A 16,694-nucleotide genomic window follows, 5' to 3' on the forward strand; every position below is an offset into this window, starting at 1 on the left:
AATATCTGTTTTCCCACACTTGTAAACAGCTGTAACATTATGGTGACACAGTTTCTTCTCTGTACTCAGCACAGCAGTGTTTTCATTTTCGTCTAAATTAAGAGTTTCAGTTTTGTGATATCAAAAGTTTTCCTCCTGAGTGTACGTGACCCACGGCAGTTCTTCTTTGTTCTCATTATTGCTGACTTCTCAGACATGACTTCACCCTTGCTCCTGTATAAAAAAGGGTGGGTCAAACCTGCAGGGTCCCTCCAACATGGGAGGGTTCACCCTGAAGCTGAGAGCGATGGTTTCTGCACGTACACCTGATACTGAGCCACTGTGGCAGAGTGCCAGCAGGATATCCCCCCTGAGCAAATGATTGTTCTCTGTGTGTGTTTCTGTGTGCAGGAGGATGGAGAGCTTATCCTAGAGGGGTTGTTGAACATCTACTGGGGTCTACGTCGACCAATCAGACTTCAGATGTATGATGACAATGAAAGATTTCATCTGAACCGGTAAGAAAACCTGATCAAAACTCAAACACAGATGCCATTAACAACAGTGAAATAGCCTGTTAGCTAGGTCACAGATGGTTCAACCTCTAAAAATCAATTTTCCCAGCATCTCCACCCTTTATTATGTGATAAGAAACATCTGGGGGCTTTAAAATCGTAAAACCCATCAACTGTGGCTTAATTGACTGTCAAAAAGGAGGTTCTGATGTCATAGAATCAAAGAAAGGTGAAACAAAAACAGACAAAATTTTATTGTAAAAGTCAAAAATTCAAATTGCCTACTTGAACCACAGGAAGATTTAGTAATTCAACTGGTGTATCAATGTGCGAAAACCAGAAGAGCCTTTTCAATACCAGCCACTACTTCTCTATTGGACTGAGGTCTGGGCTTTTGACTCGGCCACTCCAGAACAGTTTTTGTTTTCATGGTGTAATGGTAGCCAGGAATACAGATTAACCAGTGACTGGTTCCTGACACAGGTGTCTCTATACTTCTATCACTTGAGACTTCACTTTGAAATTGAAGAGGTGTTTTTTTTTTGTAATTTTTTGTTGTCAAAAAAAAAAGCCAAATTATATTGACCATGGTTGCTTTATAAACTCAGTAAAAGCATGAAACATCCAGGGGGGTGACTACTTTTATAAGCCTTGTAGGCTGCCAGGCCAGTTAGCCAGTTCAAAAAAAGGACACTGAGGAAGACTGCTGCCAGGTCTACAGATAAAACAAACTTCTAAAAGACATCTCTGAGTACAGACCCTTCAGTATTGTGAGTATTTTTTTCCATGCACCTTAAAAGGTCAACTTATTGGATTGTGCTCTCTTTGTTGTAGTTAGCTAGTTCAAACATCAAGTTTTTGAAGCTTCTTCTTTAACTTATTTCCTATTCCTCATTAGCTATTCTGATCCTCAGTTTGAACTTGAGCACATTGTCTGGACCATGTCGTCATGCCTACCTGACTGCTGCCATATAATTGGCTCATTAGATAATTGTGCTTATGAGCAGCTGAACAGGTGTACCTAATGAAGTGATCAGTGAGTGTATTTTATAGCTATCTTTACAAAAACTGAATGTAAACTGTGAAGTGTGTTGACAGAAACACTTCTCTCTCTCTCTTTGTTGTGCAGGAATGACAGGTCATCTGTGGGGAAGCAGTTATCAGAGGAGTCTAACAATAATTCAGTGAGCAGTGAAAATGGACCAGCTGGTAGGTATCACACACGTGGAGTCATTCTCACACGCAGACACACAAACCTGCTGGATTAATATGGATTACTGCACACATGCTGACACAGATTAGAGAGCCAAAGGTGCTTCATTCAGCATTTCCAGTGGAAAGGTTTACTCACGTGTTGAACAGAGCTTACCATCGAGATCAGATCAACTCTATAAATAAACAGGATGAGAGATATTTGCCTTTAATGCAGTTATTTTAACTGCTGACATGTAGTGAGTGATTCTCTAGACCAGAGAATAAGCAGAAGAAGTGTGACTTTTCTTTAGTGGATGTTTCTCCCTCTTACTAAGAACATAAGTCTGGGCTTCCCTGTTTTGTCACGTGTTGATTTAATGCCATCTTAAATTTAAATTAAAATGCTGAGTACTCAGAAATAATAGGGTTCAACATTCACAACCTAGATTACAGTGGGGGTGCAGTATGGTTGATTAATATGGTACTTTAATTGTACTTTAATTTCAAAGGAGTGAGAGTTTGTGTTTGTTCAAAACATGCGCTTTTGATTTGGAAGTAGTCCCTTACTCTAGTGTTTCTAGAACTGGAAACAATATTACCATGTCATTTAGCATACGCGTTTATCCAAAGTGACCTACATAGAGGTAGGCAGCAGTTCCAGGGGTTAGGGACTTTGCCCGAGGGGCCAGACTGGATATTGATTCCCATTCTACTGACTGGGATTCGGACCACCAAGCTCTTGGACTGAAGTCACTGGTCTAGCCCATTGAGCTATCCAGCCCCTGATAGCTATCCAGATATTTGACATGTTTTAATGTTGATGGCCATCTTGGTATAAAGGGGGACTGATTCCAGTTTTCCTACCTTTTCTTATGGACGTATATAGTTATACATGTACATACCTTGATATGTGTAGCCTGGGTAGCTCAGTGGGTTACAACACTGACTCAGATGCAGGAGACAGGGGGTTTCGAATCCCTATCAGGGCGGCATAGGCAACAGCTGATGCACTGGAGAGGTACCCTAATGAGGCACTGCAGAGAAGTAGAGGCCAGGAGAATAAACATCAATGCTATAAGAACTTACACAGTGAACCACAGCAGCAGATGTCCTACAAAGAGTATCAAAAATGAAAAACTGGACAGCGCCAGGGCCTGACATGATTCCCACCATGGTGCACTCCATCCAACACAAATGGACCTACCCAGAGTGGCTTACCCAAAGCCAGATAATCCTCACCATAAGGTTCCCTCAGAAGGGAACTGCACCATCAAACTACCGGCCTGTAACCTGCCTCAGCACCACATGGAGGCTCCTGTGAGAGCAATAATACCAGAGGACTGGTTTCAAACAAACATCCTCTACATGGATGACATCAAGCTGTATGCTAAAAGCGAGCATGGGATTGATTCCTGGATCTACAGCAATCACATACAGGACTCTTCCAAGCTAAACCTTGGGAGGGCCTTAGTAAGAGAGGTGATGAAGGACTCCAGCTCCAGAGATTCTGTGTGGAGATGGGACAAAGTTCCAGAAGGACAGCCATCACTGCAGTCCTCCACTGATCTGGACGTGCTCAGTGCAAAACACATGAAAGCCCCTGCAGTGATGGTTATAAAGCTCCTGTTGTCCCTGGCTAATGGCCAGGTGGCCAAATACTTTTGTCCATATAGTGCATTGGACAACAGTTAGAAGGAGATGGTGCATGAGCAAATTATTTCATACACAAACATGGTCCAACAAAAAAATCAAGATGGCCATTAAAGTGTTGTACTATGGAAGAGTATTAGGGCCACTGAAAAAAAAAATTTTGAGACGATTTTTTTTTTTTCACTTGTGAGAAAAAAGTCAGAATTCTGAGATTAAAGTCAGAATTCTGATAAAAAAGTCAGACTTCTGAGAAAAAAGTCAGAATTTTGAGATTAAAGTCAGAATTCTGAGTTTAAAGTCAGAATTCTGAGAATAAAGTCAGAATTCTGAGAAAAAAGTCAGAATTTTGAGATTAAAGTCAGAATTCTGAGTTTAAAGTCAGAATTCTGAGAATAAAGTCAGAATTCTGAGAAAAAAGTCAGAATTTTGAGATTAAAGTGAGAATTCTGAGTTTAAAGTCAGAATTCTGAGAAAAAAGTCAGAATTTTGAGATTAAAGTGAGAATTCTGAGTTTAAAGTCAGAATTCTGAGAAAAAAGTCAGAATTTTGATATTAAAGTGAGAATTCTGAGATGAAAGTCAGAATTCTGAGATTAAAGTCAGAATTCTGAAAAAAAAATTTGAGACTTTTTTTTCATTTGAAGAATAAAGTCAGAATTCTGGCTTTTTTCTCAGAATTCTGACTTTAATCTCAGAATTCTGACTTTTTTCTCAGAATTCTTACTTTAATCTCAGAATTCTGACTTTAATCTCAGAATTCTGACTTTTTTCTCACGAGTGAAAAATAAATTTTCGTCTGAAATTTTTTTTTTTTTTTCAGTGGCCCCAATACTCTTCCGTATTGTACAAACAGTTGACGAGAAATTGTCCATTTCTTTTTTACAGCCCCACAAAATTCCCAGGAAATGCTGACGTCTGTAAAAATCAGGCACATTCTAATTAGAGGGGCTGTTTTTCCTTCACGTGTAGGAGATGATGTGGGCAGTCCAGAGGAAGAGGATTCTCCTCAGCTGCTCAGAACCAGAAGTGATGCTTCCTTCATGCACGTTCAGAGGAGGTCAAACACGCGCACTGCCAGAGACCTGCACCGCCTTCGCACACACAGGTTCTCAATCAACGGACACTTTTACAACCATAAGGTACGACGAACAGATGCACACTGTGACATTAGTGTATCCCGCTGTTGACTGATGTCCAGGTGCAGAGTAGCAGAAGTTTCCTGTCCGGGTGTTCCTGTACTAACGCTGAGCTTCCTAATAGCCTGCTGTGAGCTGATTACGTTAATGTTCCACTGAATCCTTCATTAGTTTCTCCTAAATGCAGCCTGTGTGTGTTGTTATTGAACTTCATCCAGCTGCAGATTGAAGGATTTCTTTTGTGTTGTAGATATCCGGACCAAAATGTCCAAGGTGTTCAAATCCAGGAATCATTTCGTCTATCTAAACTCACAGATGTTTAAAGAGCAAAGTCAGTACTTTATGTCCTCTCTGTTAAAGATTTGTTCTTCCGCCTTCAGACATCTGTATTTACTCCTGCATACGGTTCAGTCACAAATGTACGAGTAAACAGCTCCATGACGACAGTACAAGTCCTTAACCTGCTGCTACACAAGTTTAGGGTAAGCACTAAGACATATCTCATACCTCAAATGTTGTCTCAGTAAAATTTAAGACTGAACATGTTCTGTGTGCTATTTTAGGTGGAGAACAAAGCCGAAGAGTTTGTGCTTTATATGGTGCACGAATCTGGTGGTAAGATGACCTTGATGACCATCCACACAACAGCCTTCTTCCTCTGACTAGATGTCACATTGATGGGGGGGGAACTAAAATTTAGGCATAATTCATACAACTGTGTTCCAGGTTTTTTTTTTAAGTGGATCTAAACTAAAATAACTAGGCCAATCCCTGATCACAGACTGGAAAAACAAGGGGCTAATGTTAATGTAAGTTAACTTCTAAATGTTTGGACATAGTTTGACAGATTTGAACTTCTTACCTGGTACAGCTTTAGTACATTATAAAAGCATTTTAGCCTAAACTACTAGCAAGCAGTACTGTTAGCAAGTTTACGCTTCCCTATAATTTAGCCTCATGACCTGGCAGCCTAAACTGATAGCATAGGGTAATCAGGGTAACATTAGCAGAGAATATATGCCTTTTTTATTTTATTGTGCAAAACTATCATGGAGTCATGTGTGCTTGGAAGTGGCTGATGCGAATGTTATTTGTGGCTCAGCTCAGGCGGGCTTTAAACCTCCAGACTAACAGCTACGATTTGCAGGGTTGCAATCATATCAGCCATGCCCACAGTTATGAATAACTCTTATAAAATCCAAAGCTGATGTAACCTTGCATAGTCACTTGCCAGATACCATGTCTTTCATCAGTCAGATCCATTTTGTTAAGCTTCAAGCTGAAATGCCTTTTTCTGGCTAGAGAATGACTGGTCCAATAAGCGTCATTTGAAGAGAAGCAGTAGCTACAGGTGAGGTTTAATTTCACTGCAAGCCTGTAAACAATGGCAGCTATTGAAGAGATTAACATAGATGCAGCTGTAGCAGTTTTATCAGAATTTGACTTTTCTTTTTTAAAGAAGAACAGAGAGCTACAATTGAAGTATTTTTAGTGAGAAAGATATTTTTGCTCTTCTCCCGCCCAGCTTCAGCAAAAGTTTGATTTATCAACCGGCTCCACTGACAGTGAACAACAATAACGGCTGCCTGTCAAGCTTGTTTTATATAGTTTGTGTAACATAGTGGCGTTACATTTCATTTACAGTCTCTGGGCTGCAAAACTCAAATCAAAGAAAGTGAAGCCTTAAACATAGTTTCTAGACAAAAAAATAATAATTACACTTTTTATAACAAGTCCAAGTTAGCATCTTATCTCAAGATATCACAGACCTGAGTTGCTGAATCTGCCAATGGGGTAAGCAGCTGTACTTGTTTACTGTCTTGAAATGTGATATACTTTCAAAGCATGACTAGAAACATGAAACAGTTTATAAGGGCCACCCCAAAGGATAAAAAATAATTACTATTCGTTCATTCTCAAGAACAAAAATGAGTTTTTGAGATTATAAGTCGTGTATTTATAAGAAACCAATCTCAGTTTCTGGGTTTAAAAAGTCAGAATTAATAGAGATAAAACTCAAAATTTCAGAGTCTAAAAAGTATTAAATGTTGCCCTTTTAAAGTCAACTTATAAAGTTGATCAGTCTGAGTAAATTTCCATTTTAGATAAGAGTAGGAGGGTCCCCTAGGAAAAAAAGTTTGGGAATCACTCTTCTAAAGTTTTTATATATCTTATTTCCAGACGTTTGTATATTTAACATTTATTTGAGTTTTAAAGTAATTGAAATTTTCCTCATTTAAAATGTCATCAAGATACAAAGATGCTCAGTTAAAACAAACCAAGTCAGTATTATATATATATATATATGTTTTTTTTTTTTTCATAAAATTTACTTCTGTTGTTTGACTTGCAAACTAAACACTGCATTAGAAATAGTTTTAGATTCCTTTCCTGAGAAGGGAAAACTTGCTTTCATGTGAATTCATTGAAGTTGGGCTTTCCACTTGTAGTGTTATTTTTGTGTATGTACTTTTTGTGGTCAGTTGTTCTCTTTGTTTTTGACCTTGCAGAGAGGACCCGTCTGCGAGATGGCGAATACCCGCTGGTGGCTCGTGTGCTTTACGGACCCTGTGAGAAAATCTCCAAGATCTTAATCACCGAGGCCGACCTGGGAGAGGAAGTCACTTATGATGTGAGCCACACCTCCCTCTGTTCTTCCCAGCTTGTTCAATCAGTGACCCCCTTTTTTTATTTTTTTTGTGCTGCCCTCAATATAGACACACAATGATACAATGGAAACATGACAGACAGGTTAAATTTAGCAGGTTGAGGAGAGCTATCCTGATGTAACAATGGATTTAGATGAACATCTGCATGTTGTGTCTGCTCTGAAGGGATAAAAATAAACCGGATTGTTGATGCCGGGCTTTCTGGATTGTTTATGATAATAGTCAGACTCATAAATATCAACTCAGTTATACAAGCAGAAGGGTCAGTTCATACAAACTAGAACAAACTAGAGCAAACTAGAACCAACGCCTGGTTGTTTTATGCCTTTATTACTGGATGGTATGTAAAGTGGTCAAGAAGAAGGGCTGGGGTGATTTTTTGATTAATGGTAGAGGTGCATATTTCGTTCTACAACAAACTTTGGATAACAAAGCAAACTAAGTATATGGGAGTTAATTTGTCCTCAAAAGACAATGCTTTAAATACGGTGTAGCTCCTAAGAAGCTACAGTATGATACAAGGACCCTTAGATGTCACAGTACACCAGGTTGTAGTGACCTTTGACCACCAAAGGTTACTTACTTCACCATCAAGTGTTTATGTGGGCCAAATTGGACAAAAATCCCTCTATAAATTTTGAAATGTTGCGCTCTCAAGATCTGAGGTCACAGTGACCTTACACCTCCAAAATCTAATCAGTTCATCCTTGAATCACTGTGGGCATTTATGCAAATTTCATAGAAAATCCCTCAAAGCGTTCTTAAGATATTGCATTCACAAAAATAACCGGGACAGGCATACAGATGGACATACGTGTGCACAGACATGATATGTCAACTATTAAACATAATGCCTTCAGCCCTGGAGGCATGAAAATGGGTCCACATTTATCATAATCCAGCCCTGGTTTTGTTTTTTTATTTGTGCAGGATTTTAAATATCCCTCATTATTACTGGATCAACCCTAATACAATAGAGGTGAATACAAGTTTGTGTTGTTCAGAGCATTAAAGGATTACATTTAGCTATTCATTAACAATGCTCCTTACCAGAAATCAAATCCTGATTACTCTGATGCTGGTTTGGCTCATCTGGTGGAGCAGGCGCCTGTGTACAGAGGCCACAGTCCTCTGAGAATCCCAGTCCTGGTGCTGTTTGGTGCACATCCAAATCTTTGTCAAGAGTACAGCTGGACTTGATTGAGGTTCTTGAAGACGTCTCGCCTCTCCTCCAAAAGGGTTCTTCCGTTCTGAACTCAGAGATGGAACCTCAGTCAAGTCCAGTTGCCCTCCTGCTGAAGATTTGGATAACCATGACCTGGATGAATGAGAACCTACACAGACATATGTTTGGTGCATGCCTTCCCCTTTTGTGTGTTCCCATATTTCCTGTCTCTCTTAAGCTGTCCTATCAAAATAAAAGCAAAAGCCCCCCCTAAAATCCTAATTACTCAGGATTAAAAAGGACATATTTTACCCTTTTAAGACAAGTTTATATTGTTCTCAGAGGTCCCCACAACATGCCTCTGAAGTTTGTTGCTGAAAAAACACTCTAGTATAGGATTTTTGCTCTATAAATCTGTGTTTCAGCCCTTCTCAGAACAAGCTGTTTCTGTGGCTTTAAACAGTAATGAGCTGTCTGACTCCACTCTGACCACACCCCTCTCAGGAAATGGATGTGGCACTCCTGATATTACAATGTTACAGACACTTTAATGCAAAGTTATGGACCTGACTGGGATTTGAACCATCCACATCCCAGATCAAAGTCAGCAGGCTAACCCACTGAGCTATCCAGCATCTCAGCTGGCTGCTGAGGAGGATCAGTAGACAAGGGCTGAACTTTCTTCCAAGCAGGGAGGGCCAACCGAACCTGGGGGCGGGTGCTTACTCCCCACCTGAGGTCATGAGGGTAAAATCTGATTCTTGGGGGGATTGTGGACCGGCCAGGGGCACATATTTTTGTTAGAGAAGCCTGAAAAAGTGATTTTTGTATAATATGTCCCCTTTAAACACAGAAATCACTGTCCACTGGCTATTGGAGTGAGTGGCCTATTTTTTTCCAGTGCATTCTGAGTTCTATGGATTATTTACATTAACTTTAATGCAATTTCTAGTATTGTACATTTTGTTGTTTTATTGTGTTTATTCACTGACCGAGCACTTCATTAGGTACACCTGCTCAACTGCCCATTAGAGCAAATATCTAATCAGCCAATCACATGGCAGCATACAAGGCTTTAGGCATGAAGATGTGGTCAAGACGATCTGCTGAAGTTCAAACTGATTAACAGAGTAGGGTGACAGGTGATTTAAAGGTGCAGTGTGTGAAATTTAATATGAACATGAAACAGTCAGTTCCAGATTCAATGCTCATTTCTTTGATGGAAACTGTGGGAGCAAGTGGAATTTGGAAAAAAAAAAAAAAACATGTGTAATTTATTTGATTCCTTCTGTGGTACCATAGAAACAGGCAAAATGCAAAAATTCAAGATGGCGTCATCCATGGAAAGGACCCTCCCTATGTATGAAGAAATTGCTTATTCTGTGTCATTTTTAAGCATTTTTTGTATTTAAGGGATTTAACGCTAATTTTGATAGACCTTCTTACAAATCTGTTTATTTTAACCAAATTTGTTCTGCTAAATGCTACTTGGCTAAATATTACGCACTGGACCTTTAAGTGACTTTGAACGTGCCATATTTTATTGGTGGTCTGGCAAGCTTTCATAATGTCCATACCAAATTCTGACCCCATTATTCAAATGTAGCGAATAATCAGGTGGCCTAGCAGTCAGATTACGCCCCATGAACATGGTCGGCCTGCCCCCCCCCCCCCCCCGTTTCCAACTTTATCCACTGTTCTCTCTAAAATAAAGGCATAAAAACACAGAAATACATATATTTAATGGGGGAAAAACAGAAATGGAGACTCAACAGACCAGGCAATGTTTTTCCAATCTTCTGTTGTCCAATTTAGATGACTGTGTGTGAATTTTAGCCTCAGTTTCTTGTTCTTAGCTGGAAAAAGTGACACCTGGTGTGATCCTCTGCTGTTGTAGCCCATCTGATTCAAGGTTCAACATGATGTACATTCATAGATGCTCTTCTGCACACTTCAGTAGTTATGAGTGGCTATTTGAGTTATTGCTGTCTTTCTGTTAGCTTGAACCAGTATGGTCTTCTCCTCTGAGCTTTGCCATCAACAAGGCATTTGACTCAGAGAACTGCCGTTCACTGAACTGGTTTACTCTCTGTAAAACCTAGAGACGGTTGTGTGTGAAAACCCCAGTGCATCGACACCTTGTAAATTACTCAGGCCAGGCAGTCTGGCACCAGCAACCATGCCACATTCAACGTCACTTATATTAAACCTTTCTTCCTCATTCTGATGCTCAGTTTGAACTATAGCACATTATCTTGACCAAAACACCTAAATGCATTAGTTGCAAGGTGATTGGCTGATTGATTTAGGAGTTAATGAGCAGTTGAAAAGGTATACCTAATAAAGTGGTCAGAGAGGTTGTCTTATTGTGTTGGCTTGATTCTTTAAAACTGTTGTCCTGTATTTCTTGTCTAGATACATCATTGTATGCTGCTGATGTTAAACTCACTCATTTTTGTTGTTTGTGATGTAATTTTTATTTTTCCATGTTTTTGGATACAATACAAAAGCCTCTCTAGTAAAGATCCATATAGTATAATATCATTGGGGACATATCATGGCATCATCTCCTGCTTTTATAAAACTTTATCTCTGCAGGTTGCCCAGTACATAAAGTTTGAGATTCCTGTTTTGGACAGTTTTGTGGAGAAACTGAAAGAGGAAGAAGAGCGTGAGATCAACAAACTAACCAAAAAGTAAGTCAAGAGTTTAATTACTCAGTAAACAGTTATAAAACTAGTGACACAGCAGTTTTTAGTGACGTGCTTCATTATGTGAGGAAAATATGTGCGTCACCTGCTGGGGTCAAAACAAGGCCTTCTATGAGGAGAATCTGTGTGCTGCAAAAACTCAAATCTTTGCAAACATGTTAATCTAATTTCTAGTCAAAATATTTCATTATACTGATTTTTTAGTGCTGGATCCAATCTGAACAGCCAAAAAAAAGATCCGCACAGAGGGAAACTCTTATTTAAGGATTTATATAGTAACAGCAAGTGAGTCAGAATGCTCTTCTTCAGGCCTGAAACTGCATCTGATAGCCACCATCTTAAATACGTAGATGTACATGTGAGGCACCACAGCTGAAGTCCATCTTTTTCTGTTGAAGTGCAAAGAAATAGAAATACACAATATTGTAATAACTAGGTCAAAAGAATCCTTAAACGTAGAATCATCCTCATCAGACCAAACAATCTCCTGATATGTAGTGCTATGGCAGAGACCCCATCTTCCTTCACCATTTATGCAAACATAGCCTCCAGGGATTCACTGAAGTTAACTCTGCTACTGTCTGCATGTTGCAAATGATTTGCAGGAGCTGCTCACATGCATCTGCTATGAGCATGAATGTATTAATTACAACCTGCTCCAGTGGTTATATCCCAATCCCATTGGAACTATCAGTTTATAATTGAAATCTGCAAAAATTCAACATTGCGCATCCAGTAATTAGGGTGCATTGCATCCTTTTGCATGCTTGTAGTAATTTCTTGCCAAATATTTCACATTGAACGAAAACAATACAAATATTTCAAGCCATTCATATACTCCTGATATGGATAAACATGATTTTTATCAATATATCACAATCAATGCATGAATTACTCATAATTTATTAATGCAGCAAACAACCTTTATTCAGGTTTCTTGAAATGATCTATATCTTATTTAGGATACTACATTTTATAACAAGAAATAAAAAATGTTAATGAGGCTTGCTGCACTGGCAACCAGTTTTCCTCACTGAAAGCAACTTGCATGGTAAGACAGACCTGGGCTTGTGTTGTGCTTTTTTAGTCATCTGACTACTCAAAGCGTTAATTTTATGCAGGTCACACTATCCTGTTCATGCCCATTTACTCCATATTGACACTGACAACTGTTACAGAGTGGCCATCAGTATTAATTAATCCCATTCAAAAGCATCATTCCCACCACAGCAGGGGGAGAAATTCAGGTTTAAGTTTCTTGCCCAAAAAATATTGAAATGTGACTGCAGGAGCTGAGGTTATTACCCCTGGGGTCCTATTTACTCTACCCTTACAACCGCTGATGATCCATAAAGTTATGATACGACACAACACGACTGGCACGACCTAACACAACCCCATGTGATATGATATGACGGTCCTTGGGGACTTTGTCTTGTATTCAGAGTGCTGCATGTTTACAGCTGCTATCACAATAATAAATTAATACTATAGGCAACACTAATCCACTAATAAAACAGCACATTAGTAGCCCATACCATAAAGCTGTGGTTCTCAGCTGGTGGGTGGGGACCCAAAAAACTTTCCAGTGGGTCATGAATGCGTGCCAAGAAAGAAAAGTGTGGCAGAAATTCTATATACAGAAACTCTTAGTGTACTTAGGGTAAATCCACACACATATGTTTTTTTTTCCCTGTGATGACAAGTAAATTTCAGTATTAGTCTTAAGTTTTCTACTAATGTATCCCATTTTCTTTGGATGACAGCTGATTTCCCCAAGATAATGAGAAAATTCCTCGAGAACTTTTCATACTGTCTCAGAGGAATGGACCAAAATAAGATGAATGCATACATGTCCTGCTGTCAGGGTGTCCTTTTTAACATATTTAATATTATATTTAATAAATTTGAGTGGTTGAATTTGGGTTGGGATTTCTCTTAAGGAGGTCATGGGGATTTCTGAACTGCAACGGTGAAAACATGCAGATGAAAACAAACAACCAACATATATTCCACATACCCATATTGAACAAGATAGCCTAGAAATATGAAAATTAATAATACTAAAACACAAATTTAGGACTTAATTTTTTGCTTTTCATATCCCCAAAAAGGTGTTTACCAGGACTTGTCAGGTGACTGTGGCTCAAAATTTTTTTTATGTGATACAAGCAATCAAAATGGACCTAAAGGGCATGAATCTATTATTATGACCCATCAATGCCAATCTGCAGTACCTGTTAGACTCACAAGAGGGCCGCATCCCAAACATGTGAATTATTGCTCTGAAGTAGAATCAGGTGATTGTTGTACAGTTTTATTAGTCTGATAATATGTGATATTTATGATTGTTGAACCATTTAAATGTGTTTATTTTGTGTGTCCTCTCTCTGCAGGTACAGCGCTCTGAGGTTAATGATTCAACATCAGCTGGAAGACAAAGCTGACAACAGTGACCGAGTATAAGTGTGCTATGTACAGAAGATGGCCTGTTTATGATTGTTTGTAAAGGTGTGTGTTTGTGTGTGAGGAGGTTGAATGAAACACTAATGATTGTTGATTTAAGATGGTAAATATTTGTAGTGAATGTACAGGTAAATTAATATGGCTGCAAAAGAACCATATCAGACACCAATGTGCTTCCACTTTTAGAAAAACAAAACTCAACAGTTTGTAAGATTTGTTTTTTAATGTTATTATGAAGAAGTTCCTCACAGCGTTGATATTTCTACTATTAATGTATTCACTTTCATAGACAGATATTTATACAAGCTGTTTTTCTGCAACGTTTTCTACAACTTGGACCTTTTTATGTAATAAATCATGTTTAGTGTGGCCTTTCTAAATGCTGTTGGATCTCTGCTGACACCAAACATAATACTCAACTCTGATTTCCCACAAAGAAAACAGCCTTTTTTTTATTATTTCCTGCACACTAACCAAGACTGAAGCACATATTAGCATTGTTTTGCTGAGTGACTCTCAGTGCCAGCCCGTTCCCATGAGCTCAGTGTGTATTCGTGTGCCTATCAGCATTACACAATGGTGCATCCTGAGAGGAGGGCTGTTCCTTTTTCCCACAGCCTTACAAACACAGTTTATCAACCTTGACCTTCAACATTTACTTAGTCAGTTGGCAGTTATTATTTAAATAATCAGATAATAATAAAAAAATTCCCTCCTCAACACGCTTCTTTTGTGCACAGTCTCTCTCTGCACACACCAAGTAAATATTCTGTAAACATCCAGACGTCACTTTTTGGTGAGCCTTTGCAGAAATATGTTTTTGATTGTTGCAAATATTACTACAGTCATCATCAAGAAAGGCTGCTGCTGTCTAAATGTTAATGCATAAGCCAGAAAGGCACTAAAATATGTGGTTTCAAAATATCTACAGTCATGTGCAAAAGTTTTAGGCATGTAGGATTCATTGCAGGGCCTGGTGTGCCATAGCTGGGGGGGGGGGGGCAGCCAAGGTCAAGCTCAATGACATGTCTTTTGTTCAGACTTTTCACCCCTTGTAATACACCCGCAAAGGGCACTCAAGGTAATGTAAATATATAGTTACGAATTATAAATACAGGCATTTCAGTGTGGAAAAAAACACATATTACACCTTTTAAAAAGCAGCATATAAATGGGCATTTACACCTTTTTTTCTAGTTGTGTTTAACAGTAGTTGTTGCTCACTTTGCACGAGTCACAATGTGTGAAAGATTACCACATTTTCCTCTTTCTTACACACACACATACATGCATGCATGCATGCACACATTTCATTTGTCTACATGCTCCCTGTGCACACACACAGCAAATCCAACTGTAAAACGTTATTTTTTGTGTTTTTATTTTACTTTCAGTTTGGCAATATTTGTGAAAGGCATCAAGGCATCAACATGTCACATGTGACAAAGGGATGCTGGTTAAAAGCCTATAGTAACATTCAAAGTGTCTTATCTTTCAAACTGCTTATGTAACTAATGAAAATAAGTTTCTGCTTGCATGCTTTCTAGTCATGAGTCACATTTGCAGAATCATATCCCTCCCCTTTTTATTACTACCACACCTGCTTGAGAAATGTTCTGATCAAACCCACACAGGTTAATTGTCTAACAACTTAAAGACATCTGCATTTATAATGAAACAAAGTTATTTACCCTGCCAGGCAGCCTTCATGCATTTCTCCATAAGATGTTTTTCTGTAAATCCCATGTGAAAGAAATCATCTTAATGGATAAGACGAGCCATATATGACTATTACAATTAATGATGATCTTGAAATGTTCTCCCTGGGATAATGTTGCACAATCTAAAGGTATAATCTCAAGGTATCTTCATGTTTTAATGCATTTTTTATATTGCATATACATCTGTACATATTTCTCCTTTTTGGAAATAATTTCTGTTTGTTTTATTGGTGCTAATTAGTTTTCTACTGGTTCCACCTATTTTGTCTTTTTCCTTCATGGTCATGGGACAGCCTCTCACATTGGCTGTAGCTGATACTGGTGAGACCACACCAAAACTGTCTGTTTGCAAGCCCTGATAAAGGCCCCTATTGTTGAAACATGTTGGCTTATTAGATGAATTAGCCATTTTAATAAAGGTCTTTTAAGTATTTCCTACCTCATTTTTTCATTATTCATGCTGGTGGAGTGCCTGGTTCCTCTCCCCTCTTGTGCTTAAGTAACACTTTCAGTTTTTCTTGAGCATTGTTCTCAGCTGGTTGAGCCTCAAGACCCGTCACTACCTTTTTCATGAGAAATGTGACCCAAACTTTCAAATATGTTTCAGCCACTCAGATTAATTTGATGAAAAAATGCAGTTTTTAACTAAAGACAGAACAAAAAAATGATTGAACCAGGAGACGGGACAAAGCAAGCACTGTTAAAGGAAACACATTACAGAGATGGGGCAATTTTGTTATTTCTTGAGGAATTCCTTGGGAAAACCAGCTTTGCCATCTGAAGAAAGATAAATTAGTCAAAATTTTGGACGACAACATAAATTTACAACTTATAATGACATAAAATAAAAAATGTGTGTATCCACTTCCTTTCCAATCATCCTAAATTGTTTCCAATATTTTTTTAATCCAGGCACTGAAAATGCACCAGTTGAGAACCACTGATCTAGAGCACCTTATATTTTCATCCACTTTGATCACACTGAGCAACCAGAGAGGACTGGGGCACAGGTGACAGAAATTATGTCAGGTGCGATAAAAGAGCATAGGGGTTGATAGAGATAACAATACTCCATGTCTCCGACATCAGATGAGTGATCAAAATAATAAGAAAGACATCACTCATTTATGATTGTGCTAGGCAAAGGTCAAGAGAAAGAAGGGAAAAGGCAGATGTCAACTTTTCAAAAAATAAAAAAAAATGAAAAACACAGTGCAAAGTCCTAAGTTCAGCTCTCTCTAACAGTAAAATTGTCAGTGTAAACTCAGCTTCCATGGTGTTAGATTTAATACTTTTTCAGAATTTATATGATTCTCACAAATTCCATTTAAATTTACACTTTACTGCTCACTATTTAAACTCTCTTATAGTGTTAAATTCCAAACTCAGTGTTGTCTTTAACACATGTAAGTTAACTTTTAACACAATGTTGCATTCTTTCTTTTTGCTTTGAGTGTAAATTTGATGTATTCACAATCGTACTTATTAA

At 38.5% G+C, this 16,694-nt stretch overlaps 1 protein-coding gene across 1 annotated transcript in view; it reads left to right on the plus strand.

Moving 5' to 3' along the window:
• The window catches only part of rassf4a (Ras association domain family member 4a), a 45,272-nt gene extending 29,654 nt beyond the window's left edge, over positions 1–15,618 (plus strand). Inside the window, exons 4-11 of the mRNA XM_041789469.1 lie at positions 391–497; positions 1,624–1,703; positions 4,307–4,476; positions 4,854–4,955; positions 5,037–5,088; positions 6,984–7,105; positions 10,906–11,003; positions 13,415–15,618. Coding sequence (XP_041645403.1) covers positions 391–497; positions 1,624–1,703; positions 4,307–4,476; positions 4,854–4,955; positions 5,037–5,088; positions 6,984–7,105; positions 10,906–11,003; positions 13,415–13,484 — 801 coding nt within the window. The 3' untranslated portion in view covers positions 13,485–15,618. The remainder of the gene's footprint in view (positions 1–390; positions 498–1,623; positions 1,704–4,306; positions 4,477–4,853; positions 4,956–5,036; positions 5,089–6,983; positions 7,106–10,905; positions 11,004–13,414) is intronic.
• Positions 15,619–16,694: the final 1,076 nt, after the last annotated feature.

The sequence above is a fragment of the Cheilinus undulatus genome, linkage group 6 (assembly GCF_018320785.1).
Source record: "Cheilinus undulatus linkage group 6, ASM1832078v1, whole genome shotgun sequence".
Lineage (NCBI taxonomy): Eukaryota > Metazoa > Chordata > Actinopteri > Labriformes > Labridae > Cheilinus > Cheilinus undulatus.